The 23,752-nt window shown below is 37.7% G+C and overlaps 1 protein-coding gene across 1 annotated transcript in view; it reads right to left on the minus strand.

Annotated features, from left to right (window-relative positions):
- HIBADH (3-hydroxyisobutyrate dehydrogenase) overlaps window positions 1–23,752 on the minus strand; it is a 104,987-nt gene that overhangs the window by 69,533 nt on the left and 11,702 nt on the right. The window contains exon 4 of the mRNA XM_026708130.2: window positions 22,718–22,839. Within this exon, the coding sequence (XP_026563915.1) occupies window positions 22,718–22,839 (122 nt within the window). The remainder of the gene's footprint in view (window positions 1–22,717; window positions 22,840–23,752) is intronic.

Below are 23,752 nucleotides of genomic sequence, written 5' to 3' on the forward strand. Positions count from 1 at the left end.
TTTAGAATGTTAGATAACAAGGAATATCTTTGTTTTTTCTTTTTCTTTGTTACTTGACATCATATCTATAGTGTTTTTAGGATAGATTTGGTATGATTATATGATTTGTTAAAGAATAAACTACCTAAATTATAGTTATCTCATAAAGTATGAATGAATAAAATTATAGTCAAATGATTTTCTAATAGTGATACTAGGATATATAAGTTTGGATTGATAATATGAGTTATTATGTAACTGTAATTGAGACTACGAAATGAATGCACAAAACTGATGAACCAACCAACACACTGTTTGTATATATGTATGGAAGAGAGCTGATGTTTTTATGTTTTGTTTGTTTTTTAAAAAATCAATAAAATGGTTTTTTTTTAAAAAAAGGAAAACTACTTTATAGGTCAGAAATTAGAGACTTGACGATTGCAAAGGCTCGAAAGGGCACTTAGTGAGTGCAAGAAGGACCTTATTATGGTCCCAAGTGGGATAACAGTGAATCGTTGGCGAGCGTAAGTTTGTGATTCCTCGAAGGAAACACTGTATGCGTGGATGATGGGAAAGAGATAGGAGACCTTCATAAGTGACGACTGACGCCAAAGCCCCCACTTGTCTTTTCAACGTATTAGGTGATAATCCCGTCAAGCCACTCTTGTAAGAACTCTAGAATCTGAGCCACAGATGGAGAAATGGGATCAATTTGAGACTCGGTACACCATTTGCAGAAACTAGACCACATGGCATTATAGATGCGAGTTGTTGAGGGGCATCTGGCAGCTTGGATGGTGGCGATAACTCTGTTGGAAAACTTTTCGCTCTTCAGATGACTCCGCTCAACCTCCAGATGGTCAGGTGCAACCATTGAGGGTCCAGATGTTGAAGGGGTCCTTGGGTTAACAAGACCCTGTCTGGAAGAATTCTCCATGGTAGTGATACAGATAGATTGCGGAGGTCTGCAAACCACGACCATCTGGACCAGTAGGGAGCTACCAGAAGCAGTTCTGCCCTCTCGTCGAGCAGCTTCTGGATGACCTTGGGGATCAGTGGAAGTGGCGGGAATGCATACAGAAGCCCCAGGGGCCAACGGCAATGGAGCGCATTGAAATTCTCCGCTCCCTGCGAGGGATACCTGGAAAGAAATCTCGGGAGCTGAGCATTGAGGGGGGAGGCGAACAGTCTACTACTGGCTGCCGAAATGTCCTGACTGCCTCTTGAGAGTCAGGTGGAGGCACCACTCCGATGGATCTATCGTGGCCCTGCTTAGCCAATCTACCTGTGTATTTGACAGTCCTGAAATGTGTTCTGCTCTGATGGAAATCAGGTTGCTCTCTGCCAAATGACACAAACGCTCCGCTTCTCACATGAGGTGTTTCGACTGAGTTCCCCTGTTTATGTGAGCTTTCGTGGTTACGTTGTCGGTCAATATTAATATGTGTTGGTGGAGTACCTGTGGAAGGAAGCTGTGGAGAGCGAGGTGTACTGCTCGAAGCTCCAGCCAGTTTATGCTGAGTGATCATTCTGTGGAGAAGCAGCGGCCTTGGGCTGTGAGCATTTGAAAATGAGCTCCCCATCCAACCAGGCTGGCATTGGTGGTGATGGTAAGTCTGTAGGGCTCTTTGAATAGGCAACCTTTGTTTATGGCTGATCTGGTCCACCAAAGGAGAGATATGAGGACCTCTGATGGAACTTTGACCTTGTATTTGGAGTTGCTTCAGCTGGATCGCTGGTACGGGAGCAGGAACAACTGGAAGGATCTAGTGTGGAGCCGGGCCCAAGGAATAATAGATATACATGAGATCGTCTTGCCTAACAATTTTGATAGATCAGCCAGGGACATCCTCCTATGAACCCTTACCTCCTTAACTAATTGACGAATGCTGTTTTGTCTATCTGGTGACAGGAAAACTTTGCCTTCCACTTTGCCTTACCCCCAGATGGATTAATCGAGTCGAAGGTGTTAAATGACCCTTTTCCCAATTGATTGAGAACCTGCGTAGTTGTAGGGAGTGTAATGTGGTCCGAGTATCTAGAACTGATTGATGAACAGAAGATGACAAAATTAAGATATCATCGAGGTAACATTGCAGTCGTATGGGGACGCCCCGGAGATGAGCAGCGAGGGATGCAAGAACCTTTGTGAAGGTCCTGGGTGCAGAGGCTAGTCCGAAGTGAAGAGCCATATATTCAAAATGGAGATTATTATAACAGAATCGTAAAAGTTTATAGTGGGAAGGCCGAATTGGAATATGTAAGTATACCTCTGTCAGATCTATAGATGTAAGGATGTCAGCTTTTCTGATACCAAGTACGATAGATTGTAAGGTATGCATTTTAAATTTGCGATATACTAAAAATTGATTAAGGCGTTTCAAATCCAAGACTGCTCTCCACCCCCCTGAACTTTTGGAAACAATGAAAAGATGTGAATAGAAATCTCGCCCTCGTTGGTCGGTAGCTAGTGGTTGGATGGCTCGTATGTCCAGTAGGTGCTGAATAGCTGTTTCCATAAGATTTCGTTTAACCGGATCTCTGGAAAGAGGGTACGACATAAAGAAGTCTAGGGGAGCGGATTGAAACTTCAGCGCGAGGCCGAATTTGATCATGTCTCTGACCCAGGAATCAGACGTTGAGGGGTCCCATTAGTCCATGAATAATTTAAGGTGGCTGCCAATGGGAGCCAGGTCCATGGGATTACCTTGGATGCCGGAAAAATCTATTTCTCGCTCCTCGGAAGGATTTCTTGGGTTGGCCACCCCGTATCCCCAAAGTCTGACCTCTCTGGCGGTTGCCCTGGTTGGAAAGGTGGGGATCTCTGGTATCTGGTTGAGAATGATCCCTGATAAAAGGGCCAAAAGGATCCCCTCCGAAAGGATTGAGGGTTTCTAGGGTCTGACTTCCGAAAAAGGGAGGGTAAAATTTTCTTTTTGTTTCGAGTCTTGATGAGTAGCGGATCGAGGGAAGGGCCAGTCTGTCTCCCGCTAGAGGAGATGAAGCAAGCTTGCATTTATGTTTAATATCCGCTTGCCGATTATTTAACCATAGCAAGCATCGTGAAGTGATGGCTCTGGCTGAAAACTTAACTGCATGAAAGGTTGCGTCAGCTGAGAATTCGGCAGCTGCTATAAGCGTGCAATTTCTTGGTGTGCTCTGGTGTTGGAATTGGGGACATGCTCCTGTAATAGCTGGAGCCATCTAAGGGAAGAACAGGTAAAGAAGGAAGCGGCCGTGGCCACTCTGATGGCCCACGCATCAGATTGATGGGCCCTGCATAGGGCTAGCTCAGCCCGTTTGTCCTCCGACTTTAATGCCTCCAGCGCCTCACTGGGAATGGGGGACAAGGACGCTAATCCCACAATAGGTTGATCTACCTCAGGAGTATTCAACAATTTTAAGAAATCTGGGACCAAATTAAAGAACTTCCTGTCGTAACCAGTGGGGGCCAGGTACACTGCTGCAGAAGCCCAGTTTCTTTACCAGGTCTGCAAACATGTGAGGGACTGGAATCACGTCTGCCTCAACTACAGGTTGGGTGAAAATGGCCCCTCGTCTGACAGAGTTGGAATGGTAGAAGGGGCCAGCTTGTCCAGTTGCGCAGTGTTTTTGGCTTGAACAATAGAGATTTGAAAAGTTGTGGCCGGAACACGCCTGTAAATACAGGTTGGTCGGGAATGAGGCCCTCATCCTCAGACATCCCCCTTTCTAAAGGGTCTGCTTCCAATATGGCCAAGTCAGTATCATTCATTGATTCTGATTCACTCTGGTCCATGTGCTCAATGTGTTCCACCTCTTCTGCCTCTTCCTCCTGCCCCTTCTCCTGCGGCTACTGTAGGAGCATACCCCCTTGACACTGTACCTGGGTATAGTGTAGCTCCGACCTGGCCAATCATCGAACTGATTGCGAATCATACTCAGCGGGTGAGGGATGATCCCTGGTCAGAACCACATGTTGCAGGCGTGCTGAGATTCCCTGATGGATAGCTATCTCCATCCAGGTCTTCATATGCTCTGGCACATCATCTGGAAGAGATTGTTCCTGTTGAAGACCAGCAGTAGCTTCGGGGATTCTTCGTATGGTTGGTGATTGAGCTGACTGGGCCTGTTGACTCAGGGGAGCCACGCTGCGCCTGGATGAGAGGGAGAGATCTAGTGGGGTAGGAGGGAGGAAAGAGGAGGACGACTCTGGACTGTGGGGTGAGAAGGCTTGAGAGGTACTGTGTGCCTCCCATGTGCACTTATCTATTTGTTTTTCCAGTGCCTTGTGGCGCTTGTTGACATCCTTTTCTGATGCCTTAGAAGTCTCTTTTTTTTTGCTTAGGGTTGTGTTGAGATTTGGAATTGCCCCTTGAAGTTGTGGAGTGTGAACCACTACCCCCTGCCATTGTGATTGTGGAAGGACCAGTGCGCCCGTTATTTAATGCTATATTGTATAGGCGGTTGGTGCACCCAGGGACCTGGTCAAGAATAGACAAAGTGCCCTGAAATCAAATCCCCTGGGGTTTTTTTGTCTTTGTTTTTTTTTTTTTAAATATGGATATCTGCTTCAAAATTGAATCGTATCTCAACAAATAATTTATTGTTATGAAATTGCAAGTATTATATTGGTATGATTAATATTATCAGAGTGTATGGGTATGCAAATATGTATCAAATTTGGATGTCCCAATCAGCCAAATTGAGAACGCCTAGCAGACCAAATCATCACTCACAGGCCTTCAACAGCTTCCCTGCACAGGCAGACACTGGCCTAGGTGCTCGCTGTTGTGCCACTGGATAGGGAGAACTGTGAGGGTTGAGCCAACAACACGAATTAACCAAAGCCTCAAATATGTTGGAAATGAGGTTGTAATGATTCCTGGGGGTATTGTGTGTAAAAAAATCCCTTCAATCCAGAATAAGGATTACCTCACACAGTCTATTGAATTAGCACTCAACGCGGCCACGCGGTCCCTTCATAGTAAAAAAAATGGCGACTGGACGTTATTTGTGATGCGCGTGCCAGCAGCAATCTCCCGCCGAGAAAAAGAGATAAGCTCCAACAGCCTTCCCTTGGGGCTAAACCGGCGGGGAGGAATGAAATAACGAGGCGATTATACCTCCACCCATAAACGGCGTTCTTGGGGGAAAAAAGAAACTGTGATACGACTCGGGAGAGAGCGAGAGAAAAAAAGGCCTCACCGTTTAAATGATAAAGCGGCTCAGCGATTGTAATGGCAAGGGTAGGGCTAGCTGTTGGTGGGGGCGAAATGAAATCGAAGCCTCCCTGTGCTTAGGAGCACAAGGAGCATTTCCTGATAATGTGATCCCAGACAGCCAGATGGCAAGGGCAGTGTCGGTAAGAAAAGAACAATTGACTATCTGCAAACCTTAAAGAGAATTCTCTTGTTTCGGCCAAGGATTAACGAGAAGCACTGCCTATCTCTTACGAGGCTGAGCCAAAACTGGGGAACGCTGGGGAGGAGTCCCATGGAGGAGGAGGAGCGTTCCGCAAATTAAGCCCAGCCTAGACAAGCAGAGACTGAAGCACCTCCCACTACTGGATGCTCTGAGCAGCTTGTGGGAGAAAAATCTATACTATAATACTCTATTCTATATAAATGAAATTTAACTTGACACTTCTTACCCTAGAGTACTATTTTAATGAAGTCAGTTTACTTTGGAAATCTTAAGAGAAAACTCATTTATACCAGGCCTTAAGCAACATTTTAAAAAATTCTGTGTATGTGTCATTAGCTCCCAACATCACTAAAGTTTCCAAGACCCAAATAGTTTAATGTGTTGATGAACTGAAAAGTTTCTCAAGCAACATCCCTGTTGCATCAGATGGGATGAAGACTAATTAATGTGCTAACTAAACTCTAGTTTATTAAGGAATTTCTGAGAAAATATGACATGTTAAAACAATGAATAGTTAGTTCAGTGACAACAGGATACAGCACACAACACATATTCCAGCACACAGGCAGAATCTATAAAGGAAACCACCACAGCTTTTTGATACTAAACAACTAACAACTATTTCACATGTACCAAAGTTTAGGAACAGATGGTTGTATCTTATTTAAAAGATTAGCACTCAGGATCAAAAGTCACAGCTGCCTTATATTGTTGATGTCTACCAGTGTATATGTCTGCTTTAAGTGAAAAGCATTAACAAAGCAAGTATTTAATTATAACAACTTCAAGAAGTTTAGAGTTTTAGTATTTTGAGATAGAAAATATATTTTTTTTTAAAAAAACCAGGATGACCAGAAGATGATTCTTGGTTGGAGGGCAAGGTTGGAGGTCAGAGACACTTACTTTGAAACTGTATACATTTTGCAATCTATTACACACATTAAATACTTGAAGAGAAAGAGTAATGGTGTACGATGAATAGCACTTCATAAACCTGTTGAGAAAACTATCCCCACCATGAATTAAGCAAAGATAAAACCTGAACAGGATAATAACATGTAACCAGAAAACACTTTCTGTTTATTCATTTTGCATATGAATTAATAAAATGCAATTTCTCAAATTATACAATATATGTTTTTTAAAAAATGATACGGAATTTATGAAACAATAAATCTAGCCTATTCTATATTACAATTAGGGCATTTTTTTTAAAAAAAGTACTTTATCCTACTCAAGAGAAAAAATAAATGATATGGATTTAGGCTTGCAGCCGCCAATCTTTTGGGCACCTGGGACTGGTTCCATGGAGAGTATTTTTTTTCAGTGGATCAAAGATAATATGGTTTCAACTGCTGTCTGTATCCTGCTGATGGCACTTCACTGGTTTGCATGGCCCGGTTTTTGGTATGCTGTGGCCCGGTTCTGGTCCATGGACTGCAGGTTGGGGATCCCTGAATTAGATTGCTTATTTCAATTACAAGAGATGAAGTTCAACATCTTTGGGATGACAGGCCTTTGGCTTAAGATAGGCTGATGTAACAATATCTCCCTTTCAAACAACTGGTTTAGTTTTGATGCAATAGCCACATCCAGTGAATTGATACATATAGAGATGTTAAATTCAAATCTGTCCTCTGCATTTTTAATGGAGAATTGATTAATTAATGTAGGGTGCACATAATCTGTCTAACCATTCAGATATGGTCAGTAGCATTGCTTTCCGTATATTAGTTATCCATCTGCAGTAACATCTTGCACTATATGTCCTATATTCAAGACTCAAATAATGTAATATTTTTTTCGCTTATAACAGTGTTCTGTACAATGTTAGACAGAACTTTTGCATTCTCTCACATACACACATCACACTGTATAGGTCTTTACTGTCTGATTTGGCAAAACACTGGACCAACCTTATATTGGATAATTGCAGCATTTCTTCATCAAAAGTAAGTTTAAAGAGAAATCTTATTTTTACACACTAAGTATTCATTTTCTATACCAACACATTGTTACTTCACATTTTACCTCTCAGTCCAACAATCAACAATTATACTCTGCCTATATACGAATGTGTTCAGATGATGCTTCAAAAGTTCTTATCAGAAGCTGCAATAAGGATTTAATTTTAAAAGAATATTTACTTTTTTTGTCATTTCTTTCAATTTATACTTTTCTGCTCCAAATGTTTCTACAAATAAGAAAACTAGCAGCTATTTTAAATCAGGCTTGGTTACAATGCCACCTAGTGGTGCAATATATGAATGAATTTCTTTTGAAAAGATTGAAACTTCCAAGATTGGAAAGAAAAGAAAAAAGCACATTAATCTCCATTACTTACAATCTAGAAAAATGTCTGTATATAGGAGATACTAGTACCAGGAATTCCCAATTAGTTCAAACCTTTTGAAGTGGAATACCTGGATCAAATGGGGAAAAAACGTATTTTTTTTTCTTCATTTAAAGGAAAAAAATAAAAATGCTGAAGCCTTAAAGAAGGGTTCCTGAACGGCTTTGTAAAATTACATTGGATAATTAATTCCATAGTAAGAATGTTTTTATGGTGTGTTTTGGTGACCCCTTATACCTTCAAGTTCACAATGCTGGTGGGCTGCCTTTTAATCCTTTTGCAGACAAAGACCCTAAATAAACACAGATCCCTTCCTGGGAAAAAAAGTCCATTCTGGTTAAATGGTAAGGAAACGAGTAAATCATTAGTAATCTTTAAAGCCAAAGCTATAAACTCAAGTTACCTTAACTTAAAATGAAAGTGTCCTGCAAGAGTTTCAAAGTTCTGTCACAGATAGAAATCTCTAGCTTTTGACTCCAGACTAGGCGCCAGCTGATAAACAAATAATTTAAGAACTGGAGAATTCCCAGCTTTTGGGTTTAATGGCTTTGACCAACAGTATTTATTGCTTTCAGTTTTATTCTCACTTAGCTCTAAGAGGAAATTTAAACTCATCATCTTAAAATTCCATATGGGAAATGGTGAATTCACCTGATATAGTACCTTTTACCATGTGACTTTTAGTCATCAGTTGAAGTGAGGTAATAGTGTAAACTAATTAACTGCAGTTTAAGGCTGACTTTTTAATTAGTTAAATAAATTTTGTTCAAAATGGTTTAACATCACTTTGGGGCAATATTAATGCTGAAGAATGTAGCTTTATCTAGCTTTTCAACCTAGCTTTCTAAGCTTGAGTAAGTTCTAGCAGTAGCGGCTCATAAGCCTTGGCTAGGAATAACCAGTAGATTATATTTTGGTCTGGAGATAACCCGGTTCAAAGACCTTTCTCACCATAAGACTCACTGAGTGCCTTTGAATAAATTTCTGGCTTTCAACCCAATCTACCTCAAAAAGGATTATTTTGACAGAAAAATTAAAAAAGAAATAGGGGTGAAAATAGCTGTAAGCTCCTTAGAAAAATCCTACTTTTGTATGTTAGTGTGAAATCTTGTATCTGTATCACAATTACTTCTTTGTTGTGTCTTAATATTCATTATATGTTGACTGAAAATACTGGTGCCTTGCCTTTCTTTTATATACACATTAAGGCATTCTGCAACTAACATAACTGAAATCACCAACTTCATACAAAGCAAGTCAAACAAACAAGTAGAAAAAGATAGATATAATGCATAAATGTAACTTTCAGCTGGCTGATTCCAGGTTATTTTGCGTTTTAAAATATAATGATAAATACTTCTGGTTTTGACCTGGGATGTATCACCCATATAATTCTGGATTGACTGGGAACAGTGAATGCACTGGATTCATTTGCAACTATGTATATCATAATAACTATAACTTGCAATAGTGGCTTTATTTATTTATTTATCTGGAATGATAGATGGTTTTCTGCTCCAGAAGTCAGTTGGACTAGAAGACATCCAAGTCCTTTCCAATCCTGTTATTCTATGTTCTAAATTCTAAATATGGCCATACAGGTAATGCTTGGCTTCATCAACTTCAAGTGATAATACTTGACTAATAATCAAGAATTAGAATCAATTTCAATACATGATGGTCAGCAAGTTGCCATCTATGATTAAACACTACTAAGTGTTACAAATAAAACCTAATGAACATTTATGGTAAAATGTACATAAATTGTTAATATTGATAATCTTCCCCAAGAAAAAAAAAACCAAAGTAACAAATGCTACTATAGCGTGCGCACACACACACACACAAACACACACACACGTGTGTATGTATATATGTATGTGTGTGTGCGCGCGCGCGTGCGTGCAGATATAGATAGATAGATAGACAGACAGATAGATAGACAGATAGATAGACAGATAGATAGACAGATAGATAGACAGACAGACAGATTGATCGATCTTAATAATCTTTAGTTAATGCACTCATGTTTCGTTCTCAAGACTGTGGTCTACTATAAAGAAATGACAAAAATGGAATGGTGTTTGGCATTCTAGTTTAAAATTTTGGCCATAAAATGTTGAAAAGGATGGGATTTTGATAGATACATACACACACACATCTGAAAATTCAACCATTTACTCCGCTATACAGAAATCAATCAGCCTGACTTAAGTATTGATAAAGGATAGTATCCTCTACAGGCGGTCCATAACATCACTGATTCAGAGACTATTTCAAGTTACAAGGATGCTTCTGTGCTCGAAGTTACAGACCTTCTATGCAATCAAAACGTACTTACTGCAGGCTCTGAAATCTCCCTATCCTCCTTCCTTCCCCCATGTATGGCTTTTGGCTCCCTCCCACCCTGTACTCTATCCTCCCAACTTACTTTTTTCACCATTATCTGCCAGGCTGTATAAGACTGGCTTTGCATTGTGAAAAAGAATAACAAGCACAAAGCAGTTCTTCTGAGCCAGAGTACATACCTGGCTACCAGGTACAAAAATGCTAGGAGCTGCAAAAAAAAAAGGAAAAAGCCAAGAGCAGAGTGTCTGTCAGCCCCATACAGCCCAGCAGTTACGCTGGGCACGCCTCAGCCGCAGCAAGACCAGGAAGTTGGCAGTGAAAATCAGCTAGAAGGGAGGAACATAGGGCATCAGGGCCCTCAAGACTGTATGGTGGCAAAACCGACTGGGACTGGGCTAGAGGTATGGCATGCTGTCTCAGGGCTATACAGGGGCTGTTTGCTGCCCACAAGGCAGAGTGTAGGGCAGTCCAAAGGGCAAAAAAGGGGGAGGGAGATAGGCAGGTGGAGGAGACTGGAGGTGTTGCCTTATTTTGAAGCTTGGGCTTGGGAGGGACTAGACTAATGTGGATTGGAGCAATTCTTTGGCTAACAATTGATAAAGTTCACTTAACAACTGCAATGGGAATTGCCAGGATTGCAGGCATAAGCAATGTAATAACATTGCACCTTGTTTTATGATTGTATTGCTTAAGGACTGAAATTCTGGTTCCAATTGTGAGAGTAAATGAAGGACTACCTTTACTACAGCTAAAGTTAACAGTCCAGATTTGTGATGCAAGTCAGGGCACATTTGCAGGTAGTTCATTCTGGCCCCTTTAAAGAATGTATCATGCAAGAGTGGAATAAAATATAATTATTGCAATGTTCTGAATATCCATCCATCCATCCATCCATATAGCTGCCAACCTACCCCAATGAATTCTGGCTGATGAACAGAATAAAAATAATTCTAAAAACAGACCATTTAAAATAATAAATAAGGAAAGGCCCTGCTATGAGATATAAGATTTTGAATTCAGCAGTAAATTGATAATTCATGTTACATTAGTGAGCAAAGTGAGGAATCACACAATTCGTTTAATATTTTTTCCTACATTTGACAACTATGATTGCAGTATGTTACATGTAACAGTACTTTTGCATAAAGAAAGAACTATATTTTAAATGAAGCTCACACACAAGCCTGGATAGCCTGTTTTTCACTGATCTTTTTATTTGTCCATGCAACCATTACAAGGTTTATAAATATCATATAGATATATATTCTCAGCACAGAATGTTTTCAGCAGTTTCACTTCTTTTCTCAGAAGTTTCCAATATTTAAACACAATTATGTACACAAACTCAAAATTAAGGTCCACTGAGTTCAACAGACTTTGCTCTGAGGCAGAGATGCCCAAACTTTTTCAGTTCATAACACCCTTAGTATGCCAATAATTTTTGTCACAGGACCCTAATGCTCTGCAAACAATGTACAGTGGTACCCTTAGGCACCACAGCTACCCTAATAACAGTTCATGTAACTATTAGTAAAATATTATGCAGCACCTCTGTGAGTTTGCTAAAATGCCTTGTGGCATGTAGTTTGGGAATTAAATGGGCTTATGTTTTCTGCTAAGGTGTAACTTAAAGACCAATCCACTTGAGTGACAATAACTTGAGAACTTAAGAAACTAATTTAAAACTTAGAATTTGAATTTCATTTAAAAATGCTCACCATTGGCAAAATAATATTTTACACTTTTATTCGTGACAAAATGTAAAATTACTTTATATTAATGAAAAAAATAGTTGCATACAGATATCATTTTCAGTTTTCCAGGAAAAAGCAGAACTTGTTTTAGATAAATCCAATTGATCTTTCATGTATTAATATCTATAAGCATATGGTTTGTTTTCTGAAACTAATATTAAAAATGGTTGTTTGGGATATATGTATGTATCTATGTATACACACACACACACACATGCAAATATACAGTTAGCTTCTTTAGACTACAATATTGCATTTCTTACAAACACTAAATAACTTCCAAAATATTAATCTGTCATAATAGGAAATATGATTCCATCTGAACATCTTAAATTTGTCAGATAAAACTATTACAATATTTCCTTCTTATCCAATGGTTGGAGAATGAGAGAAATAAGCAAATAAAGAAAAATTGCCTAGGCTTCCATTAATAATTTTCCCCAACCTAATTTCCAAGAAACATTTATTGTATCAATTGACTTTCATTTTACTTGTGCACCATGAGAGTAATGTAATACCACTTTAAGGCATTATGGAAAATTACAGTGGCAGTACCCTCTGATCCAGTCTCTACCATTGCAATTATGTCCATCAAAAGTACAATTTATCAGACTTCCAGCTGACATCGCAGCAGGATCGGTCACGGAGAGTGGGATTCTGCGCTCCCATGCCGCGTTTTCGCTGTTGATGGGCTCTGAAAGGAGCCAAAGCCACCCTGTAGGAGCGGCGAAGCAAAGATGGGCACCATGTGAGGTTGCAGAGAGCCGCATCTCTCCTGCCTGACCCTGGCTTTCTTTTCCCTCTCAGCCATGACGAGAAGAGGCAGACTAAAGATGGCTGCCATGAATCTGGGACAGCCAAACAACAGTTAAGACTGGTGCTGGAGTGTTAGTGAACAATGTCTGGAATTGGATGAGAGGATTCCTTTTTACTCAAAACCTAACCCCAAAAGGAAAAATCCAGGACAATTATTTACTCAGAACAACTTGTTAAAGCAACAAGTGAACATTTTGAGAAAAATACTAGATTGGAAAGAAAAGATAAAGGGGAAAAAAACAAAAAAAACCTTTAAAAATACAGAAAACTGGATTTTTAAATTGGGAAGGCGTTGTTTCGGGAAGGCATTTTAAAATGCTGGAACTATTTACTTAAAAAGTTAATCCTGCTTTTATAAATTGTATTAAAATCAAATTGGATTGAAACTGGTTGGTTTCATTATAATATTGAAATTTAAATTGGGAAGGAATTGTTTCGGGAAGGCATTAAAGAGCATTACCCGCTGATGAAAGGAAATACAACATATATTTTACAAGCCTGGCAAGATTTTTGACATTGAATAGCCAATACTTATCTGGAGGACTGTGAAGATATTTACTGAGTTATATGCATCTACCCTATGACTACCAGAGATTTAAATGTGAGAACAAGAAAGATGTCTAATTAAAGTGGCCCCTGAATGTCATGATACATGATTGAATTTATAAAGGGGATTTAAAGAGATTTTGAACAACTTCCTGGACTCCTTAAAGGGAACTGAACTTAATTATGGGACATAAGGAATTATGATCAGTGTATTTTTTTTGAAAAGCAATCTTAGGCTTGAATATATGGTTCCTGGACTACTGGATAAGAGCGGGACCTATTAAAACAAGAAGAGATGCTCCATCAGGGGAAAATGAATGGAATTTTGGAAAATATGGCATTGATGTATCCAAGGATAAAGGATAAGAAACCACAAGGAAATTAAGAAAACAATGCATGGCAATAGAGAGAAGGCTAGATAATATAATATAAGGGATAATGAGTAAAGATCAAGATGCCCAGGAAAGGGAGGAGCCAACCAAAAGAATGGAGGAAAAAAACAGAACAGACAAACCAACAAATAAAAGAAGATAAGTAAAAGACAACAATAAAAATAACAATGACTTTTGAAATAAAATTAAGGGGAAAATCCTTTAAGAGATTTAATGAGACCTGGAGACGCAGGAAGATATTTTTGAAAGGGAGACAGGGGCATGGGTTGATATTTTGAAAGATAGACAGTGGAAGAACGTAGAGATGGGAGAAATATTTGGATCCAATAGTCATGATGTGGATGCAAACAGAAACAAAGAACTAAGAGAAGAATATGGGAGGCGAGTAAAAAAATGAATAAGAATTAAAATACTAATGCGGACAAGAGATGATGGTTATAAAGGAAATTTCTTTTAATATAAGAGTGGCATGATTAAAAACTAGAATAGAGATAGAAATAAAAAATGGGGAAATATTAGTATATACACTTTTATATACTAAAATAAAATCAATAATAAGGCAGGAAAATTAGAGATTGAATGGTGTTATGTTTAAATAATATTGTGATTGGCATTGGAATAATATATTGAAACACTGAAATAATTAAATAATGGAATAGCATAACTTATAAACATAAGTATGTGTATTAATATTAGAACCATTAGCTTGATAAATTTAATGAATATGATTAGTATTACTATTATTTCTGTATTAAAATGAAAGCTAATAAGAATTAAAGTATTAACAGGGGTACAAGATAAGGGGTAAAAAGCAAATTATTTTTAAATAGTGGCATGATTAAAAATTAGAATGGAGATAGGAGATTATTAATATACAGATTTTTATATGAGATAAAAGCAATAATTAGGGGGAATTGAATAATGGAATGATCATGTATGTTTAAACAATATTACGACTGGCATTAGAATATATTGAAACATTGAAAAATTAAATAATGAAAGACTATACTTAATACAAATATGTGTATTATTAGAATTACATAAATTTGATGAATGTAACAAATATGATTGTTATTATTTGCACCAAAATGCATTATACCCAGATGCCACTCTATTCACATATTGATGTGTATATCTAAAATAAATAAAAAACTTGACAAAAAAAGGTAGAATTATCAGAGCCTTCCTTCCCACCAGAAGGTCAAATCTTTTTAAAGAAACCAAACTCCAATTGGATACTCCAAAAAAAGAGGTTAAATTTAGCATTTCTACTTCCCAAAGCTGCTAATAGCACTATATGCTTTCTAGAAGTTCCCATCCAAGTTAAAATGTACATATCAAAACTGTCCTAATATTAAAAATACACTCTATCCTTTTAGGGCAGGGGTGTCAAACTAAACTTTTTTTCTTACTAACAGACCCCACACTGTTAGGATTGACAGCTATTTTTCCTCCACTCTTGATCTCAGCACTGGTTCTCCACAGGATTGTGTGCTGAGCCCCCTTTTATATTCACTCTAGCCCTATGACTGCACTCCCTCTTGTCCCACTAACTCTATAATAAAATTTGCAGATGACACCACATTGGTGGGACTCATATCAGAAGATGACGAAATGGCCTATAGGTCAGAGGTTCTCAGACTGGTCTTGTGGTGCAAGAGTCATAACCTCGCCCTGAACATCAAAAAGTCCAAATAATTGATTATAGACTTCAGACGATGCAAAGCAGAACCTCTCCCACTATATATCAATGGAGATTGTGTGGAAAGAGTTCATCGTTTTAAATTTCTAGGAACTCATATTTCCGACAACCTTACTTGGTCAGTCCACACTATGGCCACTGCAAAGAAGGCCCAACAGTGCTGCACTTTCTGAGGCTGCTGAAAAAGAGTAGTCTGGATGAGAAGTTGCTGGTTACTTTTTACCGTTCTAGCATCGAGAGCATTTTGGCATTCTGTGTAACGATGTGGTATGCTGGATGCTCTGTAGTAGATAAGATGATGCTCCAGAGAGTTATAAACATAGCACAAAAAATCATTGGTTGCTCTCTTTCTTCTTTGGAAGAGATTGCGAAGACCAGACTCCTGTCTAGAGCACTAAAAATCTCCACAGACCATTTTCATCGTGGGCATTCATATTCGAATTGTTACCATCAGGGAGACATTATAGGTGTCTTAAAATGAGGACTAATAGACTGAGAAACAGTTTCTTTTCCAAGGCATTAATTGTCTTGAATCAAACAGTACATTTGTGATTTAGTTCTATGTATAAAGTGGCATTTTTAAACTATCTAACTTAATATATGTTTTAAATAGGTTTTAGACTATGTTTTTATTATTATTATTTTTATTTATTTATTTATTTATTTATTTTAATTATTTTACTTTTTAAATACTGTGTAGTGTGATTGTGATGTGCTGTTTGGGGCACTGTGCTGGAGTAACTTTCAAATTTCATTGTATTTTGAATGCAATGACAATAAAGGTATTCTATTCTATTCTATTCTATTCTATTCTAAAAGCCCACAGGCCAGAACCAGCCTGCAATGTGATTGAGGGGCCGTCCCCGTGTACCCGCATTGCTTTAGCCCACTCTACTTGCTTCGCTTTGGCCTGGTCTACCTGATGCGAAGAGGAAAGATCAGGCCAATGCAGCTTTGGCCCGGTCTATCTAATTAGGCCAGCATGGCTTCAGCCCAGTCTTCTCAATGCGAAGAGGAAACCTGCCAGCAGTTGGGGAGTGGTGTCAAGCTAGCCACGCCCACCCAGCCAGCTACATCCACCCAGTAGCCATGCCCCCCGAGGTCAACCACAGCCCTGATGCAGTCCTTAATGAAATTGAGTTTGATACTCGTTTTAGTTTTTTTTTTTTTTTAAGAATCTACCTTTAAAAATTTTCTTTCATTGTGATCTTTCTAAAACTATATTTGCAAAAATGCAATTCTGTGACTATTTAACTATCTCATATAACTGCATTACAGGTTGAAGAGGCATACATAAAAGTCAGCTATTTAGTAAGGATGGCACTGCTATGTAGATTCCACATTCTCTCTATTTGGAAGGATAGAAGCTGAAAGTTTCACAATGAATCAATATACAAATGACACAATATTTCAGGAGACCCGTGTTAGGCAATGAGTTTTGGCATTAATTCTCAGATTAAAACAGTTGTTTTCTGAACTTGGTAAGCTTGAGCAAAAAAGGAGTTGCAACTATAGTTGTTTACCAAGTTCTATAAGTAGGAAATTATTTCAATACGTGTGGATAAATGTTGCTTTAAGTCAGATAATTTAAAGCTACACTGCTACCTGTTCTTAGTTATTTTAATATAAAATCAAATTCACTTCTTTGCCAAATTTCTTTTGATCTGGATTACAATTAATAATGCTAACTATCATTTTTTGAGATACTTTAAGCCAAATAATTATTCTAATAATCTGGAAATGGCTGAAAGTTTAGAGCTGATGTTAGATTTACAGTACAATTTTACTGCTTTTCAAATTTGATTATGAATCAGATCTTCTTGTAGAAAAGTGAATGTTGTTGACTCAACTGCAATTTCCTGCTATGACTATGCTAGATATTTCGAAGACAATAAAACAATCTGGATCTTAATCAGAAATTATATTTTCCTCTTTTGGGGGGAAGGTATAAAATAATTATATTACTTCAATTGTTTTAATGTTTAAGATAGCTACATTGCAAGCTAAATACCACGTGAAACAGTAGAAATACCTTAATTCAAATGTAAAAGGTGGATGGAATAAAAAGTCCACAAAAAGGCACCTTCAGATACTTCCCCCCTCCACATTTCATAATTGTTACTTTAAAAATTTACTACCCTGGGCAATTGGTTAATTAAAGAGTGAAATATGAGACCACACTAGGAAATGTATCCTCTCTTTCAATACTGTAAATCTAATCCAATTTCACAGCTGTTAAGTCAGTTTAAAAACAGAACATAAGAGTAGAAAAAAATTATTATCTGAACATATTCTTTGTACCTGGCATCTAATAGCAAAAACTCCTTGGAGCATGGACAGAAGATACAGATAACCTCTTATTGCCATTATAGCTATGTGACAAACATGTTTAAAAATATAACTGGTTTCAGATCATTTGTTCCCACGGGGAAAAGGTTCGATTTTCCCCTTCACTTATAGCTGGGAATATTAGACTTATTGAACTTAACACTGATCCTAACACCATAGTTTAAATATTTCTAACCATCTTGTTCTAATATATTATGTAAAATCCAGGCCCAAGTTTATGAGTATATAGTATCTCTACTTGCAAAATGTGAAAACAAAGAGGCAGCACTGATTTTCAGGGTGAGCAGGTTGCAAATAGGTGATGAAAAAAGACAGGACAGGAAGCAAGAGTTATACAAATCATTGTTCGTTGACCTGAGAAATCCAGAAGAGCAGATTTGAACTTCAAAATGCTCAGATATATCCTTGTTGTCTGATGAATTTGGAGATTTGAACAAGTAGTGTTCAACTTAAAACTGATCATTTAAAATTATGACAGATTTCCCAAAGGGTATTTATGACCCAGTTTCTAAGTTCCCATGACTGCCCCCTTGAACTCATATGACTGCATTTTGGCACTTGGCAACTGGCTCACATTTACCACCATTTACAATATGACTATCTCCAGAAGATAGAAATAAAATAATCTTGATAGGTTAGAGATAGGGGCTGAAAATAATGGAATGCAACCTACCAAGGTTTAAAAATAAATTTTACTGTGAGACAGGAGTCCCCAACCCTCAGACTGTGACTCACTTTGGGGCTTTGAGCTGATTGGAATCAGGCTGCAAAAGTGGAGGAATACGTAAATGCATGCATGCATCACCTCTTGTGCGAGCAGTGGGCAAGTGCACACTCCATTTGAACAAGTGGCAGGTACTCGTGGCCGCCACTCATATAATGGAGCAATTGTCAACATTCCAGAAAACCTCCACCCCCACTAATAACTCCAAGTCAGACATCCTCTTCAAATTTCTTTTTATTAAACTGGCACATCTGGGAAATCCCGAATCTGAAAGCTTCAGGTTTCCTTGTAATAAGTAAAAACTACAAATCAACCCGCTTCACACACACCCCATAGCATCACATGCCCCAATCACCATCCATCCCAGCTTGAGACGTCCTCTCAACCAGGTGCAGAAATAACATGACCTTGACTTAGAAGAAGAATGCTATTATGTCTAACCACATACACTCCAAGAAATTCCCCCCCTCCCATTTTCCCAGGCTCAAGAATGTAGCAGTGTGGAAGCATCTGATGCTAATATGGCTTCCAAAACTGACAGCAGCAGACACACATCCGCTTCCCCGCTGCTTGCAGAAAACCATCCCCTCTCCCCCCGCCAGTCCACAAAGGCAAAAAGGTTGAGAAACTCTGTTGTAGAACATCAAATACACAGTTATAAGAAACGATTTGTAAATGGTACTTGAAAAATCAATCTTAAAATAATAGTTAATTACAAACTGCATTATGAATCAGGGGCATTTGACTGAAAAAAAGGGAATTACAGATTCCAAGGCAAAGAAAATTATGCACTAATCAGATTCCAATTTGAAATTTGTGTCCACTTCTGCAAACCAACAATTTAAAGAAAGTTCATATAAACTGGAACTGGTTGACAGGATGGCTAGAATGACAGGAATCTGAAAAATAAGTCCTGTGCAGAGAAGTTGAAGGACTGAGCATGTTTAGTCTTCTGTAGCATAGATTAATGAACAGAATTCATTAAAATATCTGAAAGGACATTATAGAAAAAAAGGTAAAACATGTTTTGTACTTTACAAAATGCAAAATACAGAATAAGATATTCTTTTTAACAGATTTTAATGGAACATTAAAATATTATTTTGGATGATATCTGAACCATTGTTAATATGAATGTGCAAAAAGAAGGCAGTTTAAAGATAAATATGTTGAAAAATATACTGAAAACTTGGGATGTATCAGGAAAGATGTTTATACTTGAAGTATAGACAAACAGATTATTTTATTTTCTTGGAAAGAAAATCCTTATTTACAATCCTAGACTGAAGATTTGCAGTTGCTTTCAGCTTTGAATTGGCTCTCTGTCAACAAACTTTGTATGGATAAGATTTAAGTTATTGTTTAAAAGCAAGATCACCACTTGTCAACCCTTCAAATTAGGCCAGTCAGGAAACAGACCGTGTAAGGACTACAGTAATGACTATTACTATGGATATAATAATAGAATCTTGAAGCCTGTCAGGGCTTCTATCTGATTTCTTATACCAAACAGAATCAAGGGAGAGGGAGAGTAGGTTGTATCTGCTTCTTATTATCCTTTTTTCCCCAGAACTGAGTGGTGATTTATTCTACCTCAGCAGTTTATCTAACAATTCTTGAATACTTTTATGAAGGCTACCACAACATCCCCTACACCAATATGTATAATATGTATACAAATAGTCCTCGACTTACAACAGTTCATTTAGTGACTACTTGAAATTACAATGGTACCAAAAAAAGTGACTTACCCATATTTTTCGGAGCATAAGATGCTCCAAAGTATAAGACACACCTAGCTTTTGGAGAGGAAAACAAGAAAAAAAAAATCTGCCTCTGCATACCAGCCATTTGCCTCCTTGCAGCAAACAGCCTGTTTCAGCTTCAGCACAGCCTGACAAGCAGCTGATTGTCAGTGGATCGACCTCCCAACAATCAGCTGTTTCAGGCTGCAGGAATTGCCATCACTTATTGCCACCTCCATGCGCCCAATTTTTGGCCTCCGCATCCCATTTTCAGTCTCCAAACGCCCCATTTTTGGCCTCTGCGCAGCTCATTTTTGCCCTGTACTGGGCAAAACCTCCCTTTTACTAAACCTCCCTTTTATTAAAACTGAAGAATTTTAAAATACTTCTTTTTTTAACTTTGCAAACGTTCCCCCAAGTCCACACTTTGAAAACCAAACTACTATTTGATTAAATAGTACTGTCTATACAAAAATCTATCTGGACCCTTGGGTATATATTTGATGTATTTTTTAAAAAATGAATTCATTTTAAATTTAATACTTATTAAGGTACAAGGCACACCATGCCATAGATCAAAAACATTTTGGAAGCTTAGAATGCAGCTTCTGAGATCTGCAACTAGACATCACACTCCACCCAGATGCTATCATATGAGGACAAATTATGTACTGTAAAGATCGCTTGGAAGTGGAAGATACTTCCAATGTAATCTACCAAATGACCTGCATGGATTGCCCCTGTGACTATGTAGGACAGGCTGGGAGAAAGCTAACCACCAGATTGCAAGAATACAAGTGAACAGTCAGACGAGGAGACCCGAACTCATTCTCACACTACAATGACCAAGTACACACATTCAATTTTGCAGTTACTAAAACTGTTCAACGAGCAGGCACAAAAACAGCCAAGGAAGTGATTGAAGCCTGGGAAACAGGCTCCTTGTCAATCTACAGGAAAGCTGAGTTACCACCAGCCTATCAATAGAAGGCAAGGGCTGGGCAACACAAGCAAATGACAGCTGACAACTTAAAAGACAGCCAACGACACAACCCAATCAACATACATCTAAAGAGCCACATACAAAGGCACTATAAATACCACACAAAACACACACTCTGCTAGACAGAAGTTCCCTTAATATGCACAAGCCTGAAAAATCGGAAGACAAAACCCTCTGGTCCTGGTTACCGATCCATGTTGGATGCTGCAACATTATCCTGAGACATGTATATTTGCCTTCATCCCTGAATACTTATTAAATGTGATTTCCAAGCTTAAAAATTTATCCAGAAAAATGGAAATGTTAAATTGAAATGTTTTCCCATAAAAAGTGATTACACAAATAACTATGCCATTTTGCAATTCAGGGAAGGTTACAATTATTTTAGATAGCTACAAGAGTTAATCAAATACTTACAATCAGTGCAAATTAAATCAGCAAGATTTGTGTCAAATATAGAAGTGACCTAATCTTACTGAAATTAAATTTTGAAACAAAACCAAACCCACAGCTATACTTGGAAACAGCATGCCTAGAACTTGAAGCTAAGAAAAAAACATGCCAACTTATAAATTTCTCCAAGGGAAGGTTTATAATGGAAATGGCAACAGACTCTTAACTACAGTGGTGCCTTTTTATGCCAACATATAAATAATTTTAGCTTTTATAGTCACATCATAAATTAGATTTAGTGCAAGTAGAAACAGTAGAGTGCTAATTCAGTAAATAGAAAGACCAGGAGCACATGTTGGCATTTTTAAAAGACAGGCACTGACTTGATAGTGAGTCTGAAATGAAGTCTGTAAACAGGTTTGAGTTCTTTTTTTTAAATACTTTACTATAGACAAGCCATGAGTTTTTTAAGCTTATAAAAATAAGCATCTTTTGCAAGTTATAGTGTCTGTTTCAAATATTCTAAGAATCATTTAAGTAGGTTAGTAAAAATGACTCCATTCAACCCATAGTTTCTCCACTGTGGAGAAAAATACACACAAACAATTATTCAATGTTTTTCAACCATAGCAATCTTGTATGGACTTCATGGCTGGCTGGAGGAATTCTGGAACTGAGGTCCACACAACTTAAAAGTTACCAAGGTTGTGAAACACTGCTTCAATCAAAAGGAATTAAGTATAGTTTGTGGATAAGGTGCTTTAAAAAAAAATGAAACAAAAGCCCTGATGACTTTTCTTAAACCATAAATAACTGTCTCCGTTTCTGTCTCTGTCATAACTTTGAGTGGTTGCTAAGTAACCAATTGTAAATTGAGGATTTCTGGCCCATAGGTAAAGTATAATAATAAAACAATAACATATAAAAAGTACATTTAAAAAAAATCAGAAGTAGGGTTCTTAAAAATTGATTGTTTCAGCGCCATCGCAACTTTTGAAAGCTGAACAAATGGTTGTAACACAAAGACTAACTTGTGAATTCATACGAATTTGTAGGTGGACTTGAAAAAAATGTTTTAAGATTGGAAAGATTTTTTTTTCATATTTGGCAAGCTATACGCCTCTTCACAAAGAACATGTTTGGCCAAACTAGTATTCAAATAGCCAAAAGGAAGCAAGTGAGAAAAAAATGAGAAAGACTTACCACCAGAAACCGGGGCATCCATAAAAACAGCTCCCATTTTTTCAGTTTCTTTAGCTAGTTCTTTTGAAACTTCAGGGTCAATAGTACTGGAATCTATTAATAAAGAACCTTTCTTCACTTTCCTGAAGCAAAGGAAGACAAAAAAACAAAACCCAGAGGTATAATCACAAAGTAGGTAATTACCTCTTTGATATTGCTACAAATTTGCTCATAAAATTTAACTCCAGAAGAAGTCACAATATTCAAGCCAACTTGTAAAACTTTTTCATGATACTTTTTGATACTGATTTCATACATTCACAATAAATTATCTACACCTTGCAAAAACATATACTTAAGTTATTTTTACAATTATTGACAATTTTTTCTTTGAGTAAAGGCTTTATTACCAGGAATGGAAATGCTGCACAGCTTTGTAGAATTTTTATTTATTTATTAAATTTATATGTCACCCATCTTTCCAGTGAGAGATTCTGGGTGGCCATTTTCAGCCAGTTTTTCTCTCAGCTCAAATTTTCTCACAAAACTGTTATAGTGCAGATACACGTAAGTCCTCAAATTGTGGCAATTCAGCCCAAAATTTCTGTTGCTAAGTGAAACAGTTTTACAACTTTTCTTACTACAGTTGTTACTGCAGTGGGTAAAATAGTTACATGGTTGTTAAGTGAATCTGGTTTCCTTATTTACTTGGCTTATCAGAAGGTTTCAAAAGGTGATCACATGACCATGACACTGTAACCATGAATCAGTTGCCAAGCATCTAAATTTTGATCACATGACCAGGGGAATGCTGCAATCGTTATTAAGTGTTAATAGTTATCACTAAATAATGGTTGTAAGTTGAGGGCTACTTGTAAAATTAAGCATGACCTCTATATATGAACTCTCAGAAAAAGTAGAATATAAATGTAACACAAAACAACATGACAGATCTAGATAATGTTAACTCCAATCCCCAAGAATCCTAATCAGTATAGTCATTAATAAGGTATGCTGGGACTCGTAAGACATCAAGTTGCTCTAGAAAACTGTAAC

This window comes from Pseudonaja textilis, chromosome Z, assembly GCF_049901715.1.
Source record: "Pseudonaja textilis isolate UNSWEBS1 chromosome Z, rPseTex1.2, whole genome shotgun sequence".
NCBI lineage: Eukaryota > Metazoa > Chordata > Lepidosauria > Squamata > Elapidae > Pseudonaja > Pseudonaja textilis.